We start from the raw sequence: 23,293 nt of genomic DNA, 5'->3' as shown, positions 1-23,293 counted from the left end.
ATTCAAAATGTGCCACGCGAGTAATATTGTATCACCCATCTGTGTGTGTGATCAAGCGAAACGCACGAGGCGATGCGGGCGTTAAGGGTTACACTGGAAGTTGTTGGTGTCCTTTATGAGTTATGCGCGGTTTAGTGTGCGCGTAAAAAAAGAGAAACATGGAGGTGGCAGGAGTGTCATCGGCAATCTGACAGATGAGTCACTGAAAGCACACACGTATAAATAGGTCACTGCATGTGTGATTCACCACACAAATTGCCCGATTCCATTAAGGTTCAAGATAAATAAGATTTAAGACCAAAAAAAAGGGAAAGAGAACCGATCAGAACATATACCCTTTCACCTTATCAAAAACACAGAGGGGAATATTCATCATATAGACTGCCTGACACTGTAAATCACCACATGAAATGAAAGCATCACCGAGTAAGTGATATCACTAAAAGCTGATAATTCAGCGACACACGCACATACAGTGCCTACGTATAGTAAAAGGTGCCGCGTTAATGTTGACTGTCAATGCAGACTGATATATACGCCAGTGTACTGCAATTTAACAATGAGGCCATAGCCTCATCAAATATAATTCACAATTCGGCTAATAGCCGAGATCTCAGCTCCTAAAGAGAGCGTTTATGGTCCCTCTACCCTTCTCAAGGACTAAAAGCTACACCTACTCTCACACACACTCACAGGACAGCCTTTCAGTGAAGACGAACACATATTATTCCTATATAATGACAAATGTCTGACTACATAAGGAACGTGACTTAAGAACCGATATCTGAGTCACACCTACAATGGACAGGCGGCACATTTTATGGCTCTTGTACCCTTTTGAAGGACTGAGAAGAGCAATTGATCCCATTTATGCACAATAGTTAAATCACTGCTAAATGTAAAACAGTGCGGACCATTACACCTTCACGTCCATTTTACATTTACTATCGAAAGATGAACTTTTGGCATGATGTTGGCTCCAGGATCTCCAGAATAGCCAAACACTATATTCCACATATTCTATCATCATTTTGCCTCTTTTTCTTTCCTTAATGCTCCAACAACAACAAAAAAATTAGGAAAAAATTTGCTTCTTTTGCTGCCAGCAGGTGGGGCTTGACCTCACTGGCTCTTAATGACCGGTCACTTCTGCTGGTGCCTTATTTTTATCTCCACCTTTTTTCATCATTCATTTCTAATATGAATATTGTCCTCAATCTGTGCCACTTTCTGCTATCTGCAGAAAAGACACCGACATATTTGATGGACCGGTCTTTAATTATTTAATTTTACACCTAAATTAGCACGTCACTTGATACATTGTCAAATCCATCCTACAGGCTGGCTGACATCATGTTATAAAAGTCACATGACACCATTCGGATGTCCAAACAGGAACAAATGACTGGAATTTAAAAGAAATGTCATTTGCACATTTTGTGTTCCAGGAAAGGATTTAATTTTTTTTGTTCTGTGACCTAAACACAACTTCCCATAAATTAAACTTCCCACAGTGAGATTATTTAGTTTGTACAGCAGTCACAAAACACAATAATTATGCAAAAAAATAAAGATTCAAACCAGTTCCATTGCTCCCAAAGTTACACGCCAGAAAAACAAAGACCACTTGACTATATTCCACCTCTCTTTATGTTAGAGCATGTGTGTTTACCAGCATGGTGTTTACACACACACACAAACACAAATCTCTTCTAGCTGTCCTCCAGCTATCCTTTTAAGGACTTGCATTGATTTACATTCATTTGGACAGCCAAAACAAAGCCTTATCCCCAACATTAACCTTCATTTTATTAACCTTAACTTAAATCTTACTTCAAAAATTAGGTTCTTCTTCCTCATTAGGACCAGATTTTGGTCTCCATAAGGAATAAAGGTCCTGACAATAACACACACACGCCCAGTAAATGAAACCAGCTCAAAGTGTGAAGCAATAAGCAGCGCTGCTTTCTTTAGTGGAAGGTAAATATTATTCTCAAGAGTCACCACTTCATATGGGGGGGCGCCGATCGGTCAGAGGTCGCGAGCAAAGCTGTTATTATTACGTGAACACATTGCGTGTGTGTGAGCACACGTGTGTGAGGAACACATTAGCGAGAATATTTGTCTTTCCTGTTTCACTTAACCCCGTCAGGACGACGTCACTCTTGAAAACAAAAATATGGATGAACTCAAAATGCTCTAGGGCTAAAAGGTTGTAATGGCTCTTATATTAAAATGTAGTTAATTAAAGAGCTTTTTTATTGATTATCTTTTTAATAATGATGGTAAGCAAACCTGCAAGAGTGTTTTCTCTGTTTTATGACTAATCAACAGGAAACTAAGTGCTTCCTTGACTTATTGAATGTACCTGAATTTGAATTATTTTTTGACTAAAACTTTAATTAAAAACATCTCATAATGTATTAATACTGAACACAACACTAATACGATTATTAAGCCCTACTACATAGGTTAAATGAGATTTACTGGATGCCTGTCTGCTTCATGTATGCGTCAGGTTCTCTGTTAAATTGCCTGGGATTATTTTAATAATCTGTTTGGCCTGTGATTAAAAAGTGGACTGTATCAGAGAGTCTCCCACACAAACTGCTGCTTCTCTACATCTCATGCATGTTTCTCAAATCCCTTCCAAGGACTCAACGTTTTGATCTGGGTCATGGTTCAATTAATGTTAACCAGCAAGACACACACACACACACACAGGATTCAATAAGAACCCTATCCAGCTACCTTTATGTACAAAACATTTAACTTACATGGCATGGTGAGCATAAAAAATCCAATCAAATACTGCCCCATGTGTCTGCCGTCTATTGTCATCATTATCTCGTCACACCAGACTAAGACGCTATGAATAATCACACTGCAACTGCATCATCTTTACGAGTCAACATGACTTTTTGCATGTGCACGCAAATTTGCATGTGTGTGTGTGTGTTGTAAAATACTTAAATGGCGCCTCCTCACATAAGTGAAGTTTCAATGAGCGCGTAAAAAGCCGCACAGACTTAATGTACGTGTCATTTATGATGAAAACTGTAGAGGAGGATTATGGGGGCATTTTGCATAATAACCCTTCCAACAGGGTCATAATTGCCTCGTTCTGACAGGGCTTGTGTTTTCTTCCTTAAAATGACAGAGCTGAGCGGGTGTGAAAGCGAGAGGAGAAAGAAAAGAGATGGAGGAAGTTGAAGGAGAAAGAGAGATGGGGAGGAGGGAGGACAAATAGGGCCAACGTGTACGCCGATGGGAAAGCCTGAATGAGAAATTGGGGAGATTTTCAAAACAAAGTACTAGTTTTTCACTGCAACAGGGACTCCAGAACAGCAAAACACCAATCTCCACATATGCTATCCTCTCATTCTGTCTCTTCTCTCCAACTAAAAAAAAGGGGACAAAAATCTACTTTTTTTGCTGCCAGCAGGTGGGGCTTGTCCTCACTGGCTCTTAATGACCTGTCACTTCTGCTGGTGCCTTATTTTTTAGCTGTATGGTTTTTACATCATTCATTTCTAATATGATAATTGTCCTCAATCTATCCCACTTTCTTCTTTTTTAATGCAACTTCTCAATCATGTTGGGTACAACTGTTTCAGCCAGACACTGAAATATTTGATGGAGCGACCTTTAATTATTTTATTTTACACAGTTCTCCCCGTCACCAGTTTTCAGAGGATCCTATATTAGCCCGTCACCTGATAAGTAGTCAAATCCATCCCACAGGCTACATATATATTCATGCTTTAAGCTGGCAGATCCATGGAATTCTGTTAAATCACTTCTTAAAAAGTACTTCCACAGACTTGGCTTTAGGTGATGTCATCCATTATCTAATGATTTATTGCTTTGTATTACTTTCTTCATATTCTTTTATTTGTGCTTACTAGATTCGCTTTTTTACTTGACGTTGTCTTCTTCCTGCTTTCAGTTCTCTCTTGTAACTTCACTGACATTTGGTGTTTTGTGGCTTCTCGTTTCTGTCCCTGAGTATCCTGCAATTGTATTGTCTGTCAAGCCACTAAGTAAATGTAGGTATTCTTGATCATATTATTCTAACCACATCTTATCAGCAAAATAAGCTCAAGTATGTTTAAAACCTAACCTAAAATCTCTTGTACATAGTGTAATTTCTCTGTTTAGGTAATAATCACATTTTCTGACAGTTATTTCTCATATAAAACATTATATTAAAACACTTTGAAATGATGAACTGCTGAACAATTACACACCAGCTCCATTTTAAATGTTCACACATTTGCTGATGACAGCAATCAATCTGCAAATGACGCGAGACATTAGTGTGTGTGCGTGCAAATCTAAACAAATGGTGCAGCATAATCATTTCTCATTAATAGATGCTAAATTACATTTTTATAAATATATTAGCCCCTAATTTATGAATGTGTATAAGGAACAATCACATTTAACATGAATGATTTGCTTGCATGGTATCAGTTGCAAAAGCAGTGTTGAATACTGATGGACATAAACCAACACAATTTATGAAAGAATTCATGCAATTTCAATAGGTTCCTCGCCACTTTTGTGTGCAAAGTCCCTAAATATATGACTATTTTGTTGGCGATTCTGCTTAAGTAGTGACTTTTAATTCACGTATTTATTAAGGTTTAACCTGCAGATATTTTAGTCACAAGTTTATCGCCCTTTCACATTCTTGCTTTTTTAGTTGCCATGCCAACACAAGAGACGGTCTTTATAACTGCCAGTCTACCTGTTTGTCCCTACTTCTGCTTTCCACCAGCCACCACAGCATGTGATGGCAACGTGGGCCGAGAAAAGCAGGAATGAAAAGAACAAGAACACAACAATTTAAACACTGTCAGAACTGAGATGAGAACTGTTGGCCCCGATTTTTCTTCTGCAGTTAATTGTTTTTCGCCGACTAACAAAACTAAACAGACACACACACAGTGCACTCTCCACTGAGTTGTCTTGGGTCCAAAAATTGTCCATCTTAACGTTTTAAAATGAAGCCATTTAAGGCCGTTTTATCCCATCAGCCAATCAGACGGTGTAATTAACAGACACGCTTTGAGTTTGATCAACTCAAAACAAGAGGATATGCAAAGCAGCTTACAAACACTTCTCCAGTAAATTGTGTGACATTATGGGCCAAATTATACTGAACTATAGTGAGGTGGTTCTTACTATGGAGTACAGGCTATTTCAGCATTTTCTTTTGGGGTTTTTTTCAACAGTCCAACAACAGTGAGCAGAATTACTGCTCTTTAATTGAATGACAGACATTTTATTTCATAAAGAAATAAGAAAATGGCTAGTTAGAATTAGAATCAGAATCAGGAATTTACTTATTACTCCTTCACCTTAAACCATCATATACTATACAGATACATATTAAAATATATTACATATTATTAAAGAAAATGAAGTAAATTCACTTTCCATGCACAAAAAGAGGAACCAAGAAATCAAAGCTCAGTTCATGGGGAAGTGCCCCATCTTCAGGTTAGCCCTTTCCATGTGTCCTTCCATAAATACCTTCTTTAAAGGTACAGTATGTAAGCATTTGTGCTATCTAATAGTCCTCCACATACCAGAGAGGATGTCATTCTTCTTTGTTTGCATAGAAAATGACCGCTTTTAAACGTAAAATGCACGCTCTGAGTGGTTTGTCCGTTTGGGCCGATGCGAGGTCATGGCAACACAAGACAGCGGCCTCCATAAAGCTAGGACTTAAAGTACATATACAAAAGCACATAATACGTACAAATTTGTATAGGTAGTATACATTATATGGATGCCAACTGCCTTTAAACACGAAGAAGAAAAATAAAATCTGGTGGTTATGTCATTAAATTTGGCAACAGATCATACTGTATTTGTAGCCTCCTAAAATTAGTCTCCTTTTCATTAATCAGTAAGTTTTCATATAATGTAAAAACCTTCATAATAATGAAGTCAGTACGTGTTGAGTGCAAAAACAGGAGAAAAGTTGTGGGCATAGATTGTTGGGCTTGTTGTGATTTTGTGTACCTGCTTGATGAAAAATGATTAACACTGATGGACGCAACAGAATCCATACTGTGTGAGGAGGGGTGTGTGTGTGTGTGTACGTGTAGACATCCAAGAACAAACATATCATACAAAGTGTTCCTCCTCTCTCTCCATTAGCATGACTGGTTAAACCCCTTCCCTCTTGAAGGGTGTTTCTGTAATACCTTCTGTACAAGACGGGAGAAATACATTAAGAAATACACTCGGAGCTAAATAGAAAATGCTGATGGGAATCTATATTTCGTGCTTACTTTTCATTTTCTTTGGCATAAAGCTGTGAGTGCACTTGGAAAAAAAACAACGTGCAAGGAGGACATTAGGGTAATGGAGAAAAAGGGGTGGGGTGTGGGTGAGTCTGAGGCAAACACTTTCTGTAGGCATCCGAGTTAACGTAAGGGTGAATATCTCCCGCACAAGTTATCTCTGTCCTACTCGTACGCTGTTGAATATAAAACAATACGACTTTCAGAAGTGGTAACAAACGTGGTAATAACAGGCCCCAGGGATGAATGAATTCAGATGATATTGCTGAAAAGCAAAATGAGTATCGGTTCAGATCTTGGTACTAAAAAGGTATTATTATTATTATTATTATTATTATTGTTTTTATCCTTGCAGGAGCCCACGTGTAGATTTAACAAATTACACAATTGCTAGTTAATGATTAAAATAAAGTGTGTTCAGGAATTCAATCGTATCCGTCATAAAGGTATTCAGTTTCAGTGAATTAGTGTCTACAGGAAAACGACTGCACAGCAAGGCTGCAATGATTAGTCTATTAACTGATTAGTAAATTAACCACCAACTATTTTTATAATCAACTAATCATTTTGAGTGTTTTTTTCCTAATTAAAACAAGCTCTTGAGAGTTTTCAGCTTACTAAAATGTGAATATCCTCTTGTTTCTTCGCTCCATAGAACAAAGAAATCATTTAAACTGAATAAGTTTGGTTTGTGGACAAAACGTCAACATTTTTGGGACATTTTATGGACCAAATAACTAATTGATCGAGAAAATAACCAACAGATTAATGGATTATGGAAATACTCATTGAAACTTAACTTTAATACTTGTTTTTCAACTTTGTTAAAAGTGCTTTATCTCAAAACTGTTATTTCTATGCTAATATAAATGTAAACCTGGTCAAACTGTGAGGCTGCAATAGCCTCCATTATTTAAAATTCAAATTACCATGCTGAACTTCAGCGTCTGTATGTGCTTACAGTCCATACTACAATATGTTATATTTTAACGCGTACTTGCCGCTGTGCTTTCATTTGCCATATAGCACTTTAAGCTGTTTTGGGACCAATTTAAGTTGATAAATGTGTGTGCGCTCACTCTCAAAATACATCACTCGTAGTATTTCTCAGCTATGGATTTGCGAAAACTGTACATATGACCTCAGTCTTGGGGAGACTTTAAAAACCCTCTCTATTTTCTTTGTGGTTATAAACCTAAAGCCAGGCAGAATGAGCCCCCCTCCCTTGCAGTAAAACACTCATCTGGGATTAGAAGCCATTTATTCAGCTCAGTAATACTATGAGAGCCTTGCCTTAAAATCCAATGAATATTTCACACTTTCATTTCATATGCAATCTCTGGCGCTCAGAAGTGTGTATTGCTGATATCATTCGGTATGGTTTATTTCTCCGCGTGTGTGTGTCTCACCACATATATGTGTTTTGAGGAATTATGAAATATGGCACTGTATTTGATCCTAGAATACAAATGTGTATTAGCATGCCTCTGCTTTCAAAAGTAGATTGTGGGGTTTTTTTGTGGACCCAACGGTAAGGTTTTTGCATTGTTTCACTTCACAGGATTTGAAGAAAAGACGTGAACACCTGTGAATGAATATAGTATGTATCTTAACACACACACACACGCACATACAAACACTTATTTGTATACATGGTAGAGATTTTAGATTTTCTGCAGAAACCAGAAAGTTGTCCACCATTATTTTTGTGCAAGACCTCCAGGCAATTCTGGTCAGTAGTTGGTACCATTTCTGGTACTATGTGCATTCACAGGGGATGCTATAACAGCTGGTTTAAGCGAAATGCTTTAATGGAACAAGAATGTTTTGATCATCAGCCCCCAAACAAGATGGGAATGTGCAAAGCACTGTAAGGAAATGATTCACTTGCGGCTAAAAGCCTGAAACATGAAGTGGTTGAAAGCCTTAAATATGAGGAAGCATTCCCATGTCTGTTTATTTGACTTTGTTGAAAAGAAACCTACAAAATACGACCTGGTACCAGAGTAGTGGTTGGGTTATGGAACTTTCAATGTGATGAGCAGCTGCAGGTAAAACCACTGCTAATTATAATATGTCTATGTCTAAATTGATGTCAGTTAATGTCAGGGTGATATTGCCTAACCACCCACACTAAGCGACTGCACAAGACAATTAAGACCTCTTCCTCATTTCATCCTCCCATTCTTTAATATTACACAGATGTGGATCAATAGCTACGAGTCTTCCTGTGGCATCATGTCAAGAAAGCAAACTGGCTCCGTTTACAAATACGCAAAGGAAACAAATACCTGACAAGAATAGGAAGTTGGACCCCTTGTTACTTCCGCATTCAAGAATAAGGCCTATAACTCAACATTGATACTGAAACCTGCTAAACCAGCTCAAACCACACAGCGACTATTCAAATGGCTCTAAGCTTATTTAAACATCTTACTTCTGCCAAGACTGATACTTCTTCTTTTTGACGTCACCTTTAAGTAATTTATTTAACCTTTATGTCACTCACAAGTCAACACCTAACATGAACAAATAAAAGTGTTGATAAAACACCAATAAAGTAGTTTAAGTGGTGATAATAGACCAATATAATTACATAAAATAACAAAAAAATATCTGGAATACATTATAATGATGTATACTTTTGTTGGCCTATGTCCCATCTGTTATCAAGGAAGTGGCAGAGTTTATGACCTGTTCTGCACAAGAGCCGCCTTGAAGGCTTCACTACCTTGGTCTGCGCCTGCACTATCAATTATATTCCATCAGTTTTCTTAGCAGAAAGTTTGTGTCTAGGACCGTAGTATTCTCATATGAAGTATTCTCAGAGCTACAGTGAGTGATCATGAGTAGAAGTCCAGTCATTAACACCTCCACTTAAAAAAAAAAAAACTGCACAAGCTTACTGTAGCACAGGGCAATTGGCAACTCGCCAGCTCTGGGACCAGTACAAGCCGCTCCGTGAATCTCGAAAATAACCATGGCAACAGGCTCTCATTGTAGCAGTCTCCTAAATCAGGTGTTGGTCTGCTGACTCTGTTATTGCTTCTGTCACTGAATCATATGGCCCCTGGGTTGAAGCTTAGTGTGTCATGTAATCCCCAAAGACTCAAGCTCAACAGGAAAACTCATCTCATAAAATGTCATGGGGGGAATTTGTTCACAGTAAAGAGACGGTCTGCTCAGGTCATTTCTGTGCGATATCTGTGTAAACTTTTCTAGAAAAAACACTCCATGTGTTCCACGTGACTATGTTTTCCCTCTTAAGTGTGGATGGAACAAAAATTCTAGTTTTAAACATGAGGATGCATTTACTCTGGACAGGAAGAAACAGAAACCCAGTTACCTGCATCGTCTGCAATTTGATCTCATCAATCGCAACTCATTTTATACTTGTACTTATATGAAACTAGCGATCGGCCAAAAATGCGTGGATGGAGCCACCAAATGTTAATTTCCACAGGGTTCCCACACCTTGGTTGACATCACATTCAAGGACTATTTCAGGACTTTCAGGACTTCCACGACCAATCCCTCAAATTCAAATTCAAGCCGACACGGCTTAAGATGGGAGGGCATCTTGTAAGAGCAGTCTTTGTAATTGGCTTTGGTGAGCCAGCAATCTTTGAATTGGAATTTCCCAAGCATTACATAATTTGCTCTCTTGGCTTTACTCGCTCATTGTTCTGCATCGTGTTTACAGCAGGATAGACAGTGTACAGTGTGTGTACGTTTGTGCTGTGTAGGCCTAGTCTACGTACATCAAGCAATGCAGGGCACATGAAACAGTAAGGTAAGTTTTTTAAATATGAACATAACTTATTACATGCACAAAATCTAAGCACTTTCAATTACCTGTGGGCATCAAACTTTATAGGATTTCACTGACCCATGGGAACCCGGTTTTCATTTATATGCAGCTTGAGCATGTGAATGGAATACATCACAGAACATATCACAATGACAAAATTGTGTCATTAACAGAGACTTGAGTTCTAGTTGGGGGGGGGGGCTTTTTCAAAGGCTTTTACATCCACAGTAAAGAAAAAAAAAAGCCAACAAATGCAACTTTGTTCTTAATTAGTTCTGAGAATCTCCAAAACTCCTGCAGTATTCATACACCCTTTAAGGCATGAGAGTGTGAGCTGAGGAAAGGGCAACACACCGGTAGCTTCTTCCAACTTTTATTAGCTGTGACCTAAATGTAAAATTCAGATCATCATAGCAGGCAAGACTCATTAAATCATGTTGATATTGTTTTAATGTGCAGAACCACGGAGATGGGGGCTGAAGAATCATTTAAGATCCTGAGCCACGGTTCAAAACGGCCTTTATCTGGGCCATTTATCACATTCTAATAATGTCACTCTCTATGAGAGGGTACTAAAATATACAAGACTTTCCAAAGGGGAAAATGAAAAATGACCCTTTCCTCGGGGGAAAAATAAGAAAGACGGGGAATATATGGATTCAGTTTGCAAAGTCTCAGAAGTGAATTTCTAATGACACTGGCTAAAGCTTCAGGCAAGTTAAAACCACTCCCTTTGAATTTTGCTTGTGAGGCAATATTCTATCAAAGGGCTGCAGTGGCTTATAGGCATAATACTCTGGATTCTGAACACGGAACAAGCGCACACATGCACACACACACACACACAATAGTCAACATTATATACATTTTATGAGACATCAAAAAAGATTTAAAGAATAAAAGGTAGGTGTCTTAAAGATGATTATATTTCAGCTCTGGGGTTGGAGAGTGAAAGGCCTTTGTTTTGCAACTTTAAGGACTGCTTAGCTGAATACCTGACTACATGCATAACTGTGTACACTGCTAATGCTATTCACTCAGGAAATGGGCCGTTTTAATTAACGGCTATTGAAGTCAAACCTCACACACTTTAGTTCCAGTTCGCGGGTATTAATTGGGAAGATAATAAAGCTGTTTGTGGTCAGCTTAAAGTCACATAAAGCCTCTACTCGCATCAGTGTTTTTATATTCAAAGGAGGTAGAAATAAAGCCAGTAAAGCTATTATTTCAGCTTTATCAGATTAAAAGCATGAGTCATAAAACCCCGTCATGTTCTTACCTTGTCCTTGTCTTCTACCAGATCGCTGAGTATGTCGTCAGGGTCCAGAATCCCCCCATCGCAGTATTCAACGTGGTGAGTCCGAACCACGAAATCGCCTTCCTGGAACACAGAACACAAGCCAGGTAAATCCACTTTTCTTACACTTCATAGTCTATGAAAATAATCTCTTGTCTCCTTGAAATAATTCTCCTGTCACATGGCCAAGTGGAAGGGAATTGGGCTTGTAACCAGAGGGGTTCAAATCCCAAGACAGGACAAGTGCTGCCCACTGCTCCCATATATGGTTTGGAGGGGGTTAAATATACTAAATACTGTCACTAATTGGTGTGTGTGAAAATAATAGAGAAATAAGTGAGAATAAAGCCAATGCCAAGGTCTTCTCTACCAACTTCTTCCTTGATCTCATGTACATGGCTCTCTTTATTCAACTCGCCTTCCCCTATGCTCTTTTATTTCTTTTCTTCCACACATCTCCTCTATCTTTCCCCTGGTACCTTTCACAGATTACAACTCCAGCCTGGCTTTTTTCCACACTCCCTCCTCACTACCTTTCTCTGCTGTGTTGGTTCTGTGATTAATGACATCAGCACTGCACTGGACAGCTGACTACCCCGAGCTGGTTGTTGAACAACATATTGAGACAACACTGGCATATGCGCCGGCCGGCCGAGCACGTGCACGTGTACGTGCACACACGCCAGGAAAAAAACCACACACAGCCTAAAGGAAAGTTATAAGTCAAAAGGTTCCAGGGTAGAGCTCTATTAAATCACTCTTTCAGGGTCAGGTGCTTGTCGGTGCTTTTCAAAAACTCCCGTCAGGGAGAGTGTGCGACAGAGCAAGGCGCTGTGTCCCTGGATATTACTGCGAGTCTCAGTGTCAATAGCAAACCTAGACCTGCAGCGACACTCTACTACTACTACTGACTAATGATAGAATGTATTTATATATTATCATTGATTTCTGATCCAACTTAACACAAATAAATAAATAAATCGATAGAACATGAAACTACACACATCTTTAATAGCCACGTATACTTTATCAGTGCTTGGAAATGCGAGTATATAATTTACAGTAGGGCTCAACAATAAATCGAAATTATATCAAAAAACGCAATACGGCCTAGTGCAATTTTCAAATCGCAGGCGGCATAATATTTGTTAAATCCAAAATGTGTGTCAAAATATCATTTTAGATTCATGAAAATGTTTGTTTCTTACAGATCTGCACAACTATTAGACAATAATCCTCTTAAATATGTTTATCGGATGAAAATTAGTTAAAAAAAGAATAACCATTCCCTCGGATCTAGTGAAACGCAAGCGCAATTCCTGCCATAATAATTGCAATTACATGGGCAGCTGTGGCCTAGTGGTTAGTGGTTAGTGCTTCGTTTGAGACCGAAGGGTAGCCGGTTCGATCCCCGACCGGCTGATTAAACTTGCCCTTCACTTGATTTCGACCATACCATACCTCCGTATATATAAATTTAGCCGATATGCTGTCAACTTGTTTACGCGTTAGCTAATAAAAACATACATCAACATACAATAAAGCCAGTCATCCTTGAAATGAGTCAGCCTTCACTAACGTTAGGCAACAGCTTATATGTACATCATTTGCGTTTGCTTACTTTAGATAAAGCCTTCAAGCATAGTTAAATACACATTTGTTTCCCCATTCATTGTGTTGCTTTTCAAAGTCTACAACATGTAGCGATTTACAATGTTAAATTGTCTTTCCCTCCCTCCATTCTGGAATTCATTGTATAACTTCATTGTAACAGTGACCTGGCTGACCCCCCCCCAGGCCAGATGTATTGTATTCCAAACATTACTTTTATACTTTGTTTTATTTTTTTGTGAGCACAGTGTTTATCTTCCCTGAGCGCCATCAATCAGGCTTTGGAGGCACTTTAAGTCTGGGACAGCGCGTGAATGTTTTTAAGATTACTAAGGAGCATTTCTGAGCCAAATGTTCATGTAATTGTTTTCATCCACACAACATCTCACTATGTTCAGTGTATTATTGTCACGTGGGCCTCAGAATGAGTTCTAAATAATGTCTATACTGGTTTACTGCCAGGTTATTAATCCATCATCCGCCTCACAGTGAGTCACGACACAAGCAAGTTTACTCGCAACGCCTCGACAAAAAAGCTATAAGAATTGCAGATCGACAATGCAGCCGTCAACGCATCCATCTAACCTGACACGCACTAATTTGTCTTGCAAAAGATTTACGTTGCTTTTTTGTTTTTTGTTTACTTGTGTTGCACCAGAGCTTAATCACAGACGTGTGCAGCACTCACGACTCTCATCTTAAAAGAATGACCATATCTGTCACAGTCACGTTGGCCATAGGGGAGCACCATGAGAAACCCTGGCGCCATGTTGTTGCCTCTGGACTGTCAACACAATACAGGAATTGTTTAAAGACCAGCAGATTGACAAGATAATAAGCAACTAATAGTCATAATTATTTCTACTTCCGCCGTCTGCATTACGCTACGGTTAGAATTTGTGGTGTTTACAAGTGTCCACTGTAGTCAAGAAACTAGAAATCACTGTATATGTCATTTCAGAAGGAAAAAATTAAAGATAATTTCACAACACCATTGCACAACCTCGTTCCTTTAATGATCCACTTTTAGATCAACAACACCCAGTGATCTCATGATGCAGTAGACAAATCATAGAGCTAAAAAGACAAGGAGATGGTGAGGTGAGATAAAAAAAAAAGCTGTGAGTACACACTGATCATATCTGATATCCAGCAGCAGGGAGTGCATGAATAAAGTGTTGCATATTGTGGGAGAACTGCAGAAAACCACATAGCCACTTTACAAACCTAGAGACACAAGATAAGAGCTATAAACATGCTGATATAATCTGGAAAAATCAGGGGATTAACACTTAATACAGCAGTTTGTTTGATACTTCGACGGATAATCTTAGGCAGTTGGGTATTTCACTGTCACTAGAGGTGATCTCTTCCCTCTTGACCAGACCAAAATAAAATCTGAAGTACACAGATTTACAGTTAAAACTGAGGCAGTTTAGTTTAATTATACTAGATAAAAAATTATATTTGGATCTGAGCTGAGGTCACAGATTTTCTGACACTAGTATACCAGTTTGTAGAAAGAGTGAAGACTCATGCAGTGCTTAACTCTGTGGAAAATAAATGACAAAATCTGACTTAAATTGGCTCTTGACCCGTCTTGTGACCCAGCCATAACAAAGCACGTCTTCACGTGCTTTGTTATGGCTGGCAACATATCTTGCGGGCAATGTCATGGCAACAATTGCTAACCATTATCAACGTTTACGCTGCAGCATCCCATATTACAGATGGATGCCAGCTGATCCCTCAATCATTCTAATGGCTGAAAAATCAGATTCCATCTGCTTCGTAACTACAATTACGTCCATAAAAACATGCATGTTAATTTTTAACAATGACTGGTGATCAAATAAAAAAAAACTTTCAGAATTTATAATGGCTTTTGTACTTTTATATGAATGGTCTGGCTGAGTATATGATGTGAATGAACAAAGTAGACCATTAGAATAAGGAAGTGAAGAGAAAAGGATCAACACACTCCTGATGTTTGTCTCCAGAGAACACAGCCCCTTCCTCCCTCTCAGAAATAATTGCCTGAGCTCTGGCACCGAGCCAGATTTTCAGATTTTCTTTTTTTTTTTAAAGATTTTTATCAGCTTGTTAAGCCACACCTCATCAGCATACCTCCTTTGGTTAATGAAAATACAGCACATGTCTACATGGTCAGGAAGCCCTTCCATAAACACCCACCTTCCAAATTACAGTACACGTTATGCCCACAGTTCACCACCATCAAAGTTTTTAAAAAAAAGTTTGTTTGTGTGCTTTCTGAACACTTACAACACAATTTGTTTGACCCAATGCAAACAAAAGAATTCAACGAATTGAATATTTTTAATTTGATGATGACGATTGTGTTCACAAACTCATGACCGCGCGCTTTATCCGTTTGACCGAAGGTAATTAAGAAGTGTGTCAACAAGCTGATAACTTCCTGACAATGCCACAGAAAAACAACCTCCTCTCCTCTCCACTCGTCTCCCACTCTCCTCTTTATCTGACCTCCCCTTCCTCTTGGCAAAGCACTTAAAGCTATCTAACTTTTCTTTACATTCGTCATCTTTGTTTGTATTCTTTCAGGAGTTACCCGAATGCCGTCTCTTTTCCTTGAACCACCACGTATGACTGTTTTTCTTCTTTTATTATCCAGTTTCTGAGCACAATATGTGCTTTGCCTCTACTTTCATTCGTTAAGACTGATGTGTCTGTAATACAGCTGTCACTGAGCAATTGTACTCCTTGATTTTATTATAAATGATGAGAGATCATGGTGCATTTAGTTCCCTTTGGTCTATTATTACGGTGAATGAGAATGAAACCAGTGCTGTCACACTATACGAGTGACAGAACGGTTGCACTGGAGTCATGTATGAGGAGATAATGTACTAGTTATTTCATATAAATTACATAAATATACACTTTTTCCGCCCCATTTCAATTTGTACAGTCCAGTTAATGCCTACAGTTTTAAGACGCTAAAATATTGATGTTTTTGTGTATATTTATTTATTTGTTTGCTTGTTTATTTGTGCTTTATTTTGAAATTTTAAACTCTACAGCCAAATTTCTGTTTTCATTTGAAAAAAAACATTCCTTCTAGGTCCATATCAGAAGTGATCTACTTCCATATTAACACAACTAAAAATGCTTATCACATTCACTCAGTATAACTAACAACAAACCACAAAGGTAAAAAGCATGAACAAGGACAACAATGGAACTAAAGTTATTCTTCAGAGCTTTGTTTCATTCCCAGCCGATATTCGAGTTCTGGCCAATAAGAACCAACCAGGAAGTGTTTGTGAATAACTGTGTCGTCGTCTTCTTCAAAGGTCTCCATTTCTAGCCCTTCCAGTCTAAAACTCAGGCCTGGGGTTTTCGAATGAAATCAGAGCCAGCAGTGAGCTCAACATCTATACACGACTTAGGGGATGCTTTCCAGTGTATAAGTGGTAACAAAGGTCTGGTTCTTATTTTCTACAACAACGACCCTCCTCTACTGCCATTCTAGATCTGAGATCACTAATAATGTAGCTTTAACTGCCTCTTCTTAAGTGTTAGCTCGTCTTAAAGCACCACTGTGGGAACTCCTAACAAAGCAGCTGATAAACGATGATGCCAGTGTTCTTTAGCTTCAGTGGATTCAGCGTGGAACGCGCGAGATAACACAAATGTTTACAGACAGCATATTATCTAAGTCGGATAAAGCTGATGGGGAGGAAGGCACGCAGGAGCGAGACAGACAGTGACAGTAACCCAGCACTAGGAGGGAGGATTAGTGACTGGGCAGCTCTATATTGTACTCATATCCTGTTTTTCAGTCCTTAAACCCACTAACAACCATAATTGCACTGCTACTACAACATATTAGTGATGGTAAAACAGTAAACAAATATAAACAAGGAAGATGAACTTATGACAACAGCATATTCACCAACCCAGAGCAGGGCGAAGACTAAAAAAAAAAGTCAACAAAAAACAAGTGGGAAATTCCCAGTGGGATCCACCAAAATAAAACAAAAAATGTGTTATTTACCTCTCCTATGATTCACTCTATTTTAACACTTGTTTGTCTCTACCAAGTGGATTTAATTTGCAAACAACAGCAATAAAATAACTTAAATGATAAAATTCCAGCTCAGTGTGAAACAGTGGTGGAAAAAATTTAGTTTTTTACATCATTCCCAGAAGCAAAAAAAAAGGTACGTACCTAACACTCACAGTGACCATTTACCAACATCTTATCACTTGTACAGAACAAATGAAATGAAAGAGAACCATCATCGACAGCATATAATGTTTGAGAAATGCTGACAGGAATGTGGGAAGAGATAAGGAAAAGTGAGAGAGGAGTAAGAGAGGCTGTGGGAAAGCAGGTTAAAACACACACACAGTGAAAGGCATTTCATTCACACAACAAGCAGGAAAGAAAATATTTAAACACTATAAGACCTAATCGATAGAGGAGCAAAACACGCTTGGCCGTCTCACTAATAGTAACGTGTATTGTTAGTGCTTTTGTTCAATTAGAAACTGTAAACTGTAAAGTAGAACTTAATTGCAGCATTGTTTTTTTTAACCCTCTTGATTTTTTGACAGAAAATTAAATGAATTACTTGTTTATTAGTATAGTAGAATAGTGGAATTTGCACGCTGATGATTTGAAAGCGTGACATTATAGTTGTGAACTAAAAATAAATTTCCGTCAATCAAAAAGAGAAATTTGGGGTCAAATGTCATCAACAGCTTAAGTTAACAATGCATCTCCTAGCAACAGACCTTATCATAGCAGGCTTTTTTTTGACAAAATCACTGATAAAACTAAATATGATGGCTCCGTTCAGCGAGGGTCACGTGGCGTGTCAGTGAGCACATCTAAAAAGAATTTGCTTGTGTTTCACGTTATCAGTTAGACCTGTACTTTCCCTGCTGCAGCATAAGAAAAATCTCTCAGATTTCATGTTTTCGATGTTTGAAACATTTAAGTTTCAACACTCTTCCCACAAATGTTTGCAGTTTGACACAAAAAGATAGAATTGACATCCTGCTTAGACTCAGCTTTGCTTTAGAGACGGGGGACATCTCATACAGTAAAGATGGAAGAGGAGGTGAAGAAAGAACCGTTCAAAGAGTTCAAATGAGAAAAGTGTAGGTGAATCTCTCCATCTCTATATCCCTCTCCCAAGAGTACAGGTCGATGAAAGGGGATTAAGAAGGCAAAAAAAAGTAGTCGCATCTCCGAGTGTTGACTCGCAAAAACACAAGCAGCATCAACATCTCTCCCTCAGTCACATCTGAGGCCATCTATCCACATAAACTACTGTGCTCTTTGAATAATGAACCAATACGAAGCCAGTCAATGAGACGATTTGGTCGTCTGATGGGGGTCACGGGGGTGCGCGCCCCCGAGTGCAGCACAGAAAATCAACAGCAGCCATAAAGGAATCACAAGAGGGAGACATTTGCATTTTACACTTTACAACTTAAATGGAAACGACTCATGCTGACTCCTGTCTGGAACGTCACAATTCATATCAGCCGTGCTTTTTAATTTTTCATACAGCAATTATGGAGAACTGGACCTCCTGGCTTTGTCTGATTTCCCAAGACTTTGGCTTTGTGAAAAAAAATCAGACAATCCTTTCATGATATAAAATTGACAGAGCTTTCGATTATTCCTTAATGACTTCAGGGAAAAACCTCAAATATTATGAAAGTGCGGTTTCATAAAAAGTTATCTCGGGCTTTTTAGGAGTTTGTGGAAAATCTTCACACGTTATTACAAAACTATTTCTTACAATTAATAACTTGTGGCTCAAAGGTCAGGGAGACTCGAAGACAGATACACATTTCATTTGTCATTCGTCCGCGCTTTTGTTCATGCTCTTGAGTCCAGGCTACACACTGGACTGTAGTATCAGTGACAGTGGAATGTTATTTTACGACAATAACTCCCACTCGGAAAGGTTCACAAATCAGTGAAACCCATTGTCATGCTTGAGGGGTGATTGTAATAAATATTAAGCTTGATCTACATCATTAGGGGAAAACAACTTAACATCATAGAACCTGATTTGAGATTAATATTTTTCTCCGACACTGCGATAATTTTTGAGGGGGTTAACGTGCATAAAAACGCGTTAAATGCTAAATTTTGGATTTTTTTCTATCGTGTCTAAATCGCACCTAGTTGTTCCGATTTTTTACCAAACTCAAACACTTGTTGCTCTCATGGTTCCAAACAAATTTCCAATGTACTTCCATTAGCTCCACCCACCCAGAAGTCGGCCATTTCGGAAAAACAAAAATGGCTAGCATTTCTACAAACTCGTCCTAGCACGTTTGCGCTAGTCGCATCAAACTCGGTCCATATGTCCTAGACAAGTTAATGATTAAAAGTTGTCATAAAATTTCCTCTACGCTCCGACAAAGTTTATGTTACATTGGCAGGAAAACTACTTAAAAAGTTTTTGAAAGTTTAAACATAAACAGAACTACATGAAATTTCTGTTGCGTGAGTGTGAGTCCTATCGTGAGTGTGAGTCCTACGAGCGGTCCTAGGTGTTCTTATTGTGCAAATAACAGATAGATAATCCAGCAGATTTTGAGTAACACTGCTAAAAGCCAAACTCGGCATTCTTGGTGGAGTTAACAAACTTTGCCTGGATTTGGACCAGTTAATAACATTAATTTCTATGTCAAAAACTAATTTCAGCCATTTTAACTTATGAGCAGTACCTGTTCGAGAAGTTTCCTGTATCTCTGCGTGGCTTGCTGGATGAGGTCCCTCACCGTCCAACCCTCCTTGCAGGGCACCACCACTCCCGTCTGCCCAAATGTCACGGTCACCTTCATCATTGCGCTCGCCTCTTCATCCAAGACGTGGGGCCCTTTTGGACAGGGGTGACGATCGGCGGCGAGAACGACACAGAAAGGCTCCGAGCTGAAAAATGACAACCAGAGAGTGTTGATGAGGAGGCAGGGATGTGACCAACCAAAAAAAGGTTAAATGAAAAAAAAAAAAGCAGACTGACAGTGAGTGACCTAGAGCAAAAAGCTGAAAACAAATCACTCAAAGTTCTTATCAGTGTGGTCAGCTCTAAAATGGTGAAACATTGCCACAGAAGGAGATGATGCACACGTCAGGAGTAATATTTTACCGTAATATTATCCAGCAGGGCTACAACAATATTTGCATTCTCGATTAATCAAGAAAATAACAGTTTGGTCCATAAAATGTCAGAAAATGCTGAAAATTGATCAGTGTTTCTAAAACCTGGAAATGAAGATGTTCTCAAATGTCTTGTTTTGTCCACGGAACAAATGTATTCCTGTTTTAATGATTTCTTTGTTATATGGAGCAAAGGGATTAGAAATTAGGAATTTAGTACCCTGAAAAATCAGAAAACTTGAAACAATGAATTGGTTATCAAAACATTTGAGATTCATAGGGCAATCAGCCCTATTACTACATGAGACCTATATGATGCTTACACATGGCAGAAAAAAACAGTCAAATTAGGAGAGACTGATGTTTTGTTTTGAGAGTTTGCAGTTCTGCAGTTTAACTGCTAATTGTTGTTTCAATTAAGGAGATTCAGTTACAAAATGATCTTGATATGCATCACTTTTGGATTGCATTTACAAAACAGTCATGCGAGTTATTCAACTTACTAATTTTAAATGCAAAGTAAACTAATTTGCCTCCACAGTAACTTGTTCAACACCAGTCACGAGTAAGTGTTTGTTCACATGCAACAAATACTGACACTGAGTGCAAAAACTTCTGAAACAACTTAAAAACACACTGGTAAACGAGAGTGTTACGTCACATCTCAGAGAAAGTAAACTTTAGTTGACAGAGGCTAAGCTAACTCACGGTGGGCTACGAGTGATTAGCTTGATCCTGTAACCTGGCCCAGGACGGAGCCAGGGATGAAAACGATATCGCTCGGCACAATTTATCGCCCCGACAGTGTCCGCTACACCAGGTGACACTAAGTACAACTTTGTTTCGACAAAACATTACAACGCCAAATGAAAACTTTCTCGCGCCGCATTGAGCGAGATGAGACCTGAGTTGCTAGCTAACGTTAGCCACCTTAGCTGAACTTTGGAGGGAGGGAGGGATGCAGTCGCTCAGGCATCATTCCAGAAGTTTTCCCCCTCGCATGTTTTCCTTCTCTCCGAGCGGCCGAGTACTGTAAGCATCCAGTTTATCAACGGCAGACAGTGCGCGGCAGCGAGCTGGCTGTTGTTGTCATTGTCGGGGACAAAAACAGCAGGCGACAACGCAAAGTAAAGAGACCACTTCACTGTGTGTTGGAAAAAGTTTGGAGATGCCTTCACTGCCGTGCGGTCCGCTGCTGCTGCTGCTGCTGTTGCCCAGTTCCTGACCAGCTCCTCCACCGCTTGTTGCTGTCACTTTCTTAAAGGAGCCATGCGCTTATTATTGAGCGCAGACAACGAATAAAGTGGTGAAAATAACATTATATATTTCACTTTTTATATATTATTATAAAGGATTGCTACGTGCAGTACCACTTTGCACTCAACGTGATAAAAGAGGAAGGTAATAAATACGATTATTATTATGCAGGGGTGGGGGGGGCGATTCTTTTTTTTTTTTTGAGACAAAACACCAGTTTGTGTTATTTGTGTACAGTTTATTTTTGTAGCTTCTGGGGGAAAAAGGCAGCTAGCCTCAGCTTTTATTTATGCAAGTTATTTTTTTGTACAGTGAGTAAGTTTTTATTTGTTTTGAATGAATAAATGTTAACTTTTGTCTTAAGTTTGCCTTTGCGTGATCACATTATCACATTATCTTAAACAAACTGTATTGTTTTGATGCCATAATTTGCCTTAACACACTATGCATTGTATCAATTTTTGATTCGAGAATCGATTTTGAATCGAATCGTGACCCTAAGAATCGGAATCGAATCGTGAGCTGTTTACTTAATCATAATAATATTATCATTAATTAATCATAATTAATCATAATAATATTTAAATTTAATATTTAATAATTAAGCACTAAAACATCAAGTTGATCAATCAATCCAGTCTAAGCCAAATTTGGAAATGCAGAACAATAAAGACACAGAATGTTTATTTATTTTACTTAAACCCACGGTTCTCAAACTGTCGTACGTGTACCACCAGTGGTACGCAAGCTTCCTCTGGTGGTACTTGGAGGAAAGTGTGAAAAACTGTTCTCCAGGTTATGTGATCGGAGTGGAGCTGAGGTATTTTGAAACAAATGACACACACAAATATATATATATATATAAATAAATTCAATAATAATAATAATGAGAGTCACCTTATCTCTCACTCCATCTCAATCTAATTTCATTATACCAGTGTCTGTGATGAAGAGAAGGATAATGAGAGAGAAAATTATCTTATTGGGAATAAATCTGCCTCCTGTGAAAATTGCATTTTAAAGTTGGCAATAATAGAACTTGGTATAAAAAAAAAAGAAGTTGTAAAAACACTAATTTAAAGGAAGAAACTTACTCTTCCTGTCTTATTTCCTCTGGCAGGCAGCAAGATCATTCGTGTTACTTCTTATTTGGGGTTTTACAGCGGCTGTCATCAGCAGCAATATTGCAGTAAAGTTTCATTACAGCCTCCGTTACCTCTCCTTCACCTTAATCTTTATCTTTTCCATGTCAGGAAAACCACAGGTATTACAGATAACTTACAATGGCTCTGTTCAGTTCCTTTGGTCAGTAAGCCAGTATGCACTAAATGGAATCCAACCAGTATTCATTTGGTAATATAAACTAGGGATGGCACAATACCACTTTTTTGTGTGTCCGATCACAAACTAGATTAGTCATTTCAAGCTATTTCAAAAACATGGGATTCTGGAATTCTAATATTTTAACCAAGAGGATGTACAAATATAGGTCTTACTAAATTCCTAATAATAGTTAGTGGGCTACAGCAATAATGAGTATAGTCAATGAAATGTTTAATTTTTAATAAGGAAGGAAATAAAAGTAAGGGTAATATAAACATCTTTCACAGATTTGACTTTTTTAGAGTTGCCAGGCATGAGGAAAGAGAGCCACAGCATTTTAACAGTATAATTAAATGTCAAAGCTATTTAATTACGGGATCTACAGTAATACAACAGACATCTAATTTGCATGTGTGCAAACCTTGAAACCTAATCCAACCCTCGTGAACATCTTCTACCGACTGGCTGGCACCGGTTCAGTATATTAGTGTCGAAGCCAA

The 23,293-nt window shown here is 38.5% G+C and overlaps 1 protein-coding gene across 1 annotated transcript in view; it reads right to left on the bottom strand.

The window, feature by feature from the left end:
* The window catches only part of LOC310943016 (partitioning defective 3 homolog B-like), a 179,838-nt gene extending 158,583 nt beyond the window's left edge, over positions 1-21,255 (bottom strand). Inside the window, exons 1-3 of the mRNA XM_083908497.1 lie at positions 21,144-21,255; positions 19,781-19,985; positions 11,411-11,512 (exon numbers count right to left, since the gene is read on the bottom strand). Of these exons, the coding sequence (XP_083764623.1) occupies positions 11,411-11,512; positions 19,781-19,900 (222 nt within the window). The 5' untranslated portion in view covers positions 19,901-19,985; positions 21,144-21,255. The remainder of the gene's footprint in view (positions 1-11,410; positions 11,513-19,780; positions 19,986-21,143) is intronic.
* Positions 21,256-23,293: the final 2,038 nt, after the last annotated feature.

Source organism: Microchirus variegatus, assembly GCF_963457635.1.
Source record: "Microchirus variegatus genome assembly, chromosome: 22".
Classification (NCBI taxonomy): Eukaryota; Metazoa; Chordata; class Actinopteri; order Pleuronectiformes; family Soleidae; genus Microchirus; species Microchirus variegatus.
This window is presented reverse-complemented; position numbering and strand designations above follow the sequence as displayed.